This window comes from Mustela erminea, chromosome 2 (assembly GCF_009829155.1).
Source record: "Mustela erminea isolate mMusErm1 chromosome 2, mMusErm1.Pri, whole genome shotgun sequence".
Lineage (NCBI taxonomy): Eukaryota > Metazoa > Chordata > Mammalia > Carnivora > Mustelidae > Mustela > Mustela erminea.
Genome location: NC_045615.1, coordinates 57,113,702 through 57,122,287, shown reverse-complemented (window position 1 = coordinate 57,122,287; position 8,586 = coordinate 57,113,702). Strand labels below are relative to the sequence as shown.

At 47.2% G+C, this 8,586-nt stretch overlaps 1 protein-coding gene across 2 annotated transcripts in view; it reads left to right on the top strand.

Moving 5' to 3' along the window:
• The first annotated feature begins 2,677 nt into the window (after positions 1-2,677).
• Positions 2,678-8,586, top strand: part of TSPAN5 (tetraspanin 5) — a 171,602-nt gene continuing 165,693 nt past the window's right edge. For both annotated transcript variants that reach the window (XM_032332964.1, XM_032332963.1), the window contains exon 1: positions 2,678-3,182. In XM_032332964.1, coding sequence (XP_032188855.1) covers positions 3,102-3,182 — 81 coding nt within the window. In that variant the 5' untranslated portion in view covers positions 2,678-3,101. The remainder of the gene's footprint in view (positions 3,183-8,586) is intronic.

Here is an 8,586-nt window from a genome sequence, read left to right as displayed (position 1 = left end):
AGAAGGAACCTTGAAAATGCTGGATGGGTGAAACAGGTGAAGGGAATCAGAGCGCACTTACCGGTGATGAGCACTGAATCATGCGTGGAGCTGTTGAATCACTTATTATACACCTGAAGCTAATATAACACTGTATGTTAACTATACTGGAGTTTTAAAAACGTGTTGAGGATAAATAAGAGGAGTCAGCTCAGCTCGTAGACAAAGGGCATGGAGAGTGCTTCAGGCAGTGAAAGCAATGCCTCAGTGCACAGGCAGAGAAAAATGAGGCGGTATTGTGGTCCCCATCCAGGTGACTACAAGTATAGTTCCTGCTCCAGGATCTTTAAGCTGCAGCCAAATCTTCAATAAAAATAATGGTATGATGTACAAATTGCAGTATGTAACTTTTTCCACATTTTGGAGTATTTCTTTGGCTAGATTCCCAGAAGTGGGACTGCTGAGTCAAAATGTAGGCACACCCTGACCTGGGACACAGAGCCAAAATGCTTTCCCAATGGATGGTATCCTTTCAAAACGACACCTGCAATGACTGAGGAAGCCAGTGCCCCTTATCTTCACACCTTTATCATTAATTTGTTTTAATATCTATTTCTTTGGTTACTGGTCAGGTCAGTCGTATCCACATCACTTCCTTCTCTTGCTTTGATGTTGAGAAATACTTCTAGTTAGAGGTTTAACAAATACCGTTTTCTTCTGTTACCGTGTGTAATTCATCAATACCCCTAGAACTTACTTTTGACATAGGAAATTGGACTTCAACTAGACCCTCCCCAGCTCCCGCATAACTGATGAGTTATCTGAACTTTTCCTTCTCTATTGATTTTTATTTCAAAGATAAATCCTGCTTAGAGATCAACTCAATCATTTGGATCTAACTGGATCTAATTTCCAGTCCTTTTCTGGACTATGTCACCTTTGCTTAAGGCAGACCTTTCCTCTGACTTACCCAGGAATCTGTAGGGACTGTTCTATTTATACATAGCAAGATTTACAATATGGCAGGAATAGGTTTAGGTAAAGCTTGTATGTCCTTTCCTGATAGTAGGGAATGGCAGACCTTTTAAGCCTACTAGACTGGTGGTTAGTGTGCTGTGTGCTTTGGGCGGGTGGAGGCCACTTTTGGCGGGGGGGAGAGGTTCTATCATCCGAAGGGCAGAAATCCTTGTTAGCCAGTATCATAGTTCTGTGGTACTGAATGGAGAGGATCTCCTGACGCTTCCGCCTCTGTGGGTCCCCAGGGACCTCAATATATAGCTTCCATCCCTCTCAAGGCCAAGCGTATCTCAATGGGTGGTAGTTTATTGCAAGAAAAAGTAACTTCTCACCCCTCCAAAACTGGATTATAGGCTGTCAACTAGCTAGCTTATTTTTGAGAAAAGTGAGAGGTGGGTAACCAGAGAAACCCTATGCAAAAGGTTCTCAAACGTAAGCATAGGAAGTATCATCTGGGGAATTTAGGAAACACGCACATTTGTGTTGGGTTCCAGGTTACAGGGGTGGTGCTGGAAAGTTTTCCCGATCTCAACTCTTTCTGAAGCCTGGAAACAAACAAAAAAGCACCCCATAGACATTTACACAGAGTTCTGAGCTGTTCATTCTTCTACCATGAGATACTGGTACCCGCTCGCCAGCACCTCTGAAAATGCTTCGAGGAGGAGGTCGGATATGCAACCAATGGGCACACGTTCTCAGGTAGCGCTCTCAAAGAGTTTCCAGTCACTCGTTCTATCCTTACCCAGAGGTCACACCTTAATGGTTTATGATGTATAATACTAATTCCGATTTCCCAAAAGACCGCCTGGAACTTCTTCTGAATTGCTTCTTCGAGTTAGGAACCAGTCAAGGTCTTCCGCACTATTTCGTCTCGAGGGGCATTTGCTGTTTGTTACTGCAACAGACCCTAGGGCGAGGATCGTATCCCGGCCGGGACTCCTTTGAGCCAGCTCTCTTTCCTCGTCCGCATTTCTGGGATGCAGCTCATTTTTCCGGCAGGTGGGGAGGTTGGGCTGAAGCCACACTTGGATTCCCGAGACGTTCCTTTGCAACCCTCCCAGTGGTTTCCCCCCATTTCCCGTCTCTCTTTTCCTCCCTCTTCCCCAACACCCCACCTTCCCCCTTTGCTCCCAGCAAAGTCTACGACCCCTTTCCGCTCCAGCTCAGTGGCCGCGCGTCTTCTCCAGTAACTATCCCGTAGTGGAGGAGGGGGCGCGAGCGCGGTTACACCCGGAAGGGAGCTCGGCCGGGGGCGGGGGGCTCGCGGGATCCGCAGTCACCCAGCCCTCTCTCCCCGGAGCGACCCTCTCCCCCGCGTCCCTCCCGATAGTGTCTGCCGCAGCGGGTGGTGGAGAGGGACCCACCGCTCCTCAATCCCGGTCACTCCGGCGGCGGCTCCCAATCCGCGTGCTCCCCGGGCGCCCTTCCTCTTCCCTTGCGACGGTCATCCTCCCCACCTACCCTGCTGCAGCGCTCGGGGGTCGGCGGCACTCCGGCCGGGTCGGAGAAGGGGCGGGGAGAAAGGGAGCGGGAGGAGCGGAGAGCGGTGGCAGGAGGAGGCGGTGCGGCTACGTGGTACCGCGGCCGCCCGGGAGCGCCCGAGCTCGGGCGCGCGCGCGCGTCTCGCCGAGGCTCGGGCGGCGGGCGGAGCTGCGGGCGGAGCGAGCGGCGGGCGGAGCGAGGGGTGGGAGGGCGCGCGAGCCGGCGGGCGGGCGGGCGAGGGAGTAGTGTCTTCAGCAGCATCTGCGGCGGCCGCGTTTGCCCGAAGCTCAGAGGCCGACGGACGGACATATCGCCGGGCGGACGGACGCGGGCTCTCGCCTTGGGCTCGGGGCCAGCTTCGGCGAGGCTCGGGGCTTGCAGCGCTCGGCTTCTCCGCCAGCTCACGGCCACCCCGGCTCCGGCGGCCTCGACGCGCAGGGGGCTGAAGGTGCGGGAGCCGCTCTCCACCGGTCGGTCCCCGCGCGGCTCTCAGCCCCGGCCGCCGCGGCGCGGCCCGGAGCTGCGTCCCCGATCCCCTGCTTCCCTCCGGGCTACTCTGAGCAACGGTGCTCCCGGGCTCCAAACTCGGGCTGCCGGGGCAAGTGTCTTCATGAACCCAGAGGATGTCCGGGAAGCACTACAAGGGTCCTGAAGTCAGTTGTTGCATCAAATACTTCATATTTGGCTTCAATGTCATATTTTGGGTAAGTTGGAGCGCTTCTGGGGTTTCAACTATTGCGGCCGATCGATCCGCGACGATTTACCCCCACGTTGCTTGCTGCTTTTACTTTTCGCAGCCCCTCGGGCTCTTGCCCGAGCTTGGAGAGGCATTTGCCTTCCGCCTTTCCAGCTTGCGCGTTGGAGAGAGAAACATTTAATCCTTTCTAGGAGTGGGAAGAGGTAAAAGAAAAACCGAGCCGGAAAGGGGGCACCCAGGCCTTGGGGTGGCTTTTTAAGGGGCGAATTGCAGGGATGCAGATGAAAGAAAGGGCTCGGCAGTTTGAGAAATGAGCAACCGCACGAATTAGATTTGCTCCCGGTGGGATATGGATGTTGGGCAGAGCGTGGTGTCATAATAGGGAAGGCTAATCGGGCAGAGCCGACCCTGAGGTCCACCTTCTAACAAGCATCTGATTGGACGAGGGCTTGGCTCCGTGTTGCCGCGGCTGGTCTGTGCCATGCTCAGCGTGTATCTTCTTGCACCATCTCGGGCTTTGTGTAGGATGCAGATGCGGTGGTATATGGTTCTGTAATGTACACGTAAATAACGCTTCCTGTGAGCTCTTCCCCTTCAGCTGGAAGGCGCTCCTTTTGCATAATGGACTGGTCAGTGGGCGTGTGGGGTGGAGGGTTTTATTTCCATGTATATATTATTGTCCGGATAATAACAAGTCACCATCAACATGTTTCAGTGTATTCGTGCCTCACATCCTCCTTTTCTAAGGAGTGACACAGAGCCGGCCGTTTTGGGGGAAACCTTGGAGCAATGCAAGAGATTGTGTGAGACATGTTTTATTGGGGGTACGAGAGAGCGAATGCTTGAACGCAAGATTCAAACCACGCTCTGGCTTTGCTGGCACCACTGTGTGCTGGGCACCTATTGTAATTAGACTGGGATGCCTACTCTTTTGTTTTGTTTGGATTTTTTTTCTTGATCTCACAAACGTGTTCAGCAACCAGACAAAGAGTTCACTAGGGCAAGGGGGGTTGACAGTGGGTCAAAGACTGTGTTATTCTTACCCACCCCTTCTCATCCCATCTCTTTCCTTAGTGGGCATTCCCCCCACCCCCGTACAAAGTAAAGATGGTGGCTGTCTGGGGGTGTTCTCCAAGTTGCTATTCAGTGTAGGTTCATGTATGAGATAAACAATCATCCAACCGTCAATCAGTAATAATGCACAGCAGCGGGAATACAGGGCGTGTTTATTTTGATTCTTCTTAATTTTAGTCATTTCCTGCAAATATATACATGTATGAGAATAGTTATCAACACAGCTCTTCATGTTTTTCCTATGCACATTTACCAAGCTATTTAGAATTTTTTTTTTCCTATTTTCTGTTCAAGTATCTTGCGTTGGTTTGCATGTTTTGCAAAAGGAAATGGAGAGGTTTGGAGACCACTTTCTGTGTCAGAATGTCATCTGTCCCCAAGACTCATAAAGAGAATGGGGGGGGGGCAGAGAACACTAATAAATATTATATGTAGTAATTTACAGGCAGGGTTTTTGTTTGTTCATTTGCCTGGTTTTTTTTTTTTTGGTCAGAGATTGTACCTGATTCCTGTGAGCCGTCACCCCCTTCCTGCAATCAAACACTGCTACAGTGATAGGAAGAAGAAATTATTTTCTTTCTTTGCTTCTCTTTTTTTCCCCTTTGCTGGAAATGTTGAAAAGTCCTTGGGAGTCACATTTCTGAGGGAGGTATTTTGATTTTATTGGAACTTGAAACTTTGTGACTTCAAGAGTCAGGGACTGCTGAACTGGGACTGGACCTTGTTGAGGTGGTGAGTCTAGGCCTCTTGATTCTACTTGAACACTTGGAAAAGTTGCACATTTCAGCTACCAGGCAACAAAAAGCACCCAGGGGCTTTCTATGCAGTTTCATAGCAGGAGGTAGAAAAGAAATAAAGGGATTTGGGCCTGTTTCCCTGACAGTTTGGTATAATTTTGTATGGTGTACAGAGGAAAACTTAGTATTTTCTGTGGATTAGGTTGTGGCAAAACCATTAGAATTGCGGAGAGCATTAAAGAATTGTGGAATGCTTGCAGAGAGAGTTCTGGAATAGAGCTGCATCTTGTCTGAGTTTGAAGATCTTCATCTCTTGGGGGGAGTTTTATGGGGAGCCTGGAAGGAGACCTAAGCTGTAGAACTACAAAAGATGCCCCAGGCAGAATTGTTAAGTAGACGCCTTCGTTCCAAGGCTCTCTTCTTACTCTGCTTTCTACACACCTCCTTTCTTTCTATGCCTAATGCTTTCCCCCCTGATGCCCTCCACGCCCGCCCCCCACCCCGCCCCAGCCAGTGCCTTTCCTATCCTGCTGTATGCTTCAAAATTATCCCATATTTGAATCTCCCAGCTTATCAGTACCATGGTTTTTAGTCAGAATCAGCAAGATGGTAACCCTGACATTCAGTGAAAATAATTCAGACTAAGGTGTTAATGACTGAAGAGCTGGGGTCAGTAACTTGGCAAATGTTTCTGTACAGTTGCATGGCTTTGCCCAATACAGAATCACATCCTGCCAGTTCCTGCCAGAAATAGCAGATTTAATGCTACTCTTACACTGGTATGAAGAAGAGATTGATAACAGCATGGTTTCCTAATCTTTCATTGTCACATCGGTGAGATGCTAGAAGAAATTTGAAGTACATTGAGGACCCTTGGAGGTACAGTTCTGGTAAAATAAAATTGAACATATGGTAGCACCAGCACTGCGAGTTTGGTTCTCTTGCTGTTGAGTAATTTGACTCCTTACTAGTCAGTTAACCGCCCTTGGCCTCAGTTTCTCAGCATTTAAAATGAAGGAGTTGGATGAGTTGTAAGTTTCTTTCTAGTGCTGGCAGAGGAAGTGTCTGTCGAGTTCCAATAGGCTAGGGAAGAATAATAACAAGAGATAGGCACTATATAAAATAAAAATAGCATATATTGGGACACTTGTTAAATTAGACTTTTTCTGTTACTGAGATTTGTCTGAAGATCAATTTTCTTCATATTTTTTTCCCCTCAAAGATCCTTTCATAGAACATGCACGCGCGCACACACACACACACATACACACACATCTTTCCCTAATTTCTTCTTGGCTTATTCACTTGCTGGTATACTGTGCATTCCTCCCTGTCCCCACTGTGAATCTCAAATGTGGTCCTGTGAGTCATTAAATATATTTTTATTATTAGAGTACAGTTTTGTGTGTAAAATACGAATCCTTTTATATAACAGTTGTAACGATATTCTGAGTAACAAAGTCAACATCTTGTACAGATTCCTTTCTCATTAGTTATCACAGGGTGGTGGGGAAAATCTCATTTTCCCTATTTAATATTGGAAGAACTCAAGCCAGAAGGGAATTGATTTTATTGAGGGTGTTACCATATTTGGACATTTGTTGGAAAACCCTTAGGCTGCTTTGAGGTGGGCAAGGGGGGAGAAGGGGAGTTTTGTGTTCAGGTCACTTTTGGGTCCTGAATCCTCACATCCCATTGCCCACCATTAGTAGATGTTTTGCTCTGGGCTCTTTGGGATTTTGGTACTAATTCTTGAGTGTTCGGAGGCCAGTAAGTTGATCTCATCCTGGTGTTGATCTGTTACTGTATAACAGTCAACCCCAACACTTAGTGGTTTAAAACAAAACCAGATTTGACCAGGCTTATCTGGGCAATTGCACTTGGGGTCTCTTGGGCATTTGTAGTGAGATGTGGCTACACTTGATCTTAGCCAAAAGGCCGAGAAGCGATGTGGCTAGAGCTGGAGCTGTCAGGGGTAGGATGCCCAAGATGGCGTCCTCACATGACTGGGAGTTGCTGCTTGCTTAGACCTCAGCCAGGCTTGTTGGTGGAGCCGCCTCCATGTGCCTTCTTCCTGTCTCTGAGACCGGTAGAAGCTTCCAGCCAGTTAAGGCTACACCCCAGAGCTGCCTCCGTGTCACTTTCCTCTGTTTTACTTATTTTTTTTTTTTTAAGATTTTATTTATTCATTTGACAGATAGAGATCACAAGTAGGCAGAGAGAGAGATAGAAGCAGGCTTCCCGCTGAGCAGAGAGCCCGATGCGGGGCTCGATCCCAGGACCCTGAGATCATGACCTGAGCCGAAGGCAGAGGCTTTAACCCACTGAGCCACCCAGGCGCCCCTCCTCTGTTTTACTTATTAAAGCACACGTAGATCCTGTTCAGTTTTGAGCAGTGGTGAAGAAAGAAGTTCCACCTTTTGATGGATGGATGTCAAGGTCGTGTGAATGGCGGCCATCTCTACGTTCTGCTGCACTGAGCCATGATTTCTTGTTTATAAAGGAAGGATGACATCTAAAGGAATTGTAGTTTCAAGCATTCAGTGAGATAACATACTACCCAGTACAGTGTCTCAGTAATTAACCAATGGTGAATATCATTGTTGATACTGCCTCTAGGCTTTATACTTTCATCCTGTACTATAGAACTTCTAGAATACTTTAGCATCATTACTACCAGGTAGTGATAATATCCTTAAGATCTGCCAAGGAGATGAGGCAAGTGAATGCAGTAAATTTAATTTTTACTTATTAGAAAAAAGCCCCATGGATCACTGGAAACCTTGAATGACTTGGGAAAACCAAGAATGATTTGGGAAAACCCAACTTGTTTTTCTCTTCTCCTCCCAGAACAACAATTAGAACAGCCTTGGATACTTGAGGCCAAATTTCTCTTTGATGTGCTTTCAAATATTACATTGTGTCTTTAAGTGGAGGTTTATCCTGGCTTCATCGGAGAATGTTGTATCTAATTTGTTTCCTCAGGGCTCAAATTCAGAGGGGAGAGAGATTTAGGGAACCTTGGGGGAGCATCAAGTAGGAAGCCTTATCTTATGATTCACTATAAATTGTAAGATGTTCTGGAATGACGATACATCAGCAGTTTATAAGTCATAATTTTTGTTTTAATTTGCTAGACATCTGTTAGCTTCGATGGCAACCATATGGGAGTCTAAATTGCCTTTTGAATTACAGGGAGATGGTAGGAAGAAAACTAAATATGGTTATGAAAGTGTCATATGGGAAAAGTATAAGAAAGGTGTAGAGACCTCAGTGGGGAAAATAATTGAATATTGGACTTGCTTAGTCTGGCTGCTCACACTTGGGTCAGTGAGAACAGACACTGAAGTATTTACATTTGATGATATGCTAGAGGACAGAAATGAAGCCTACGGGGGGAGGGGGGGAGGAGTTGGAAAACCAAATGATGTTCCATTCACCATCAAATTGCCAAGGTGAGCTCATTTAGATGGATCACTCTGTCTCAGTATGTCCACAATAATAGTTAGTCTCTGGCAAAAGGTGAAAGCAACCTGTATTTTAACAAAGCTTTCTAATTATGATTTTTTTCTTCTAAGCATGTCATAGCATCTTAAAGCA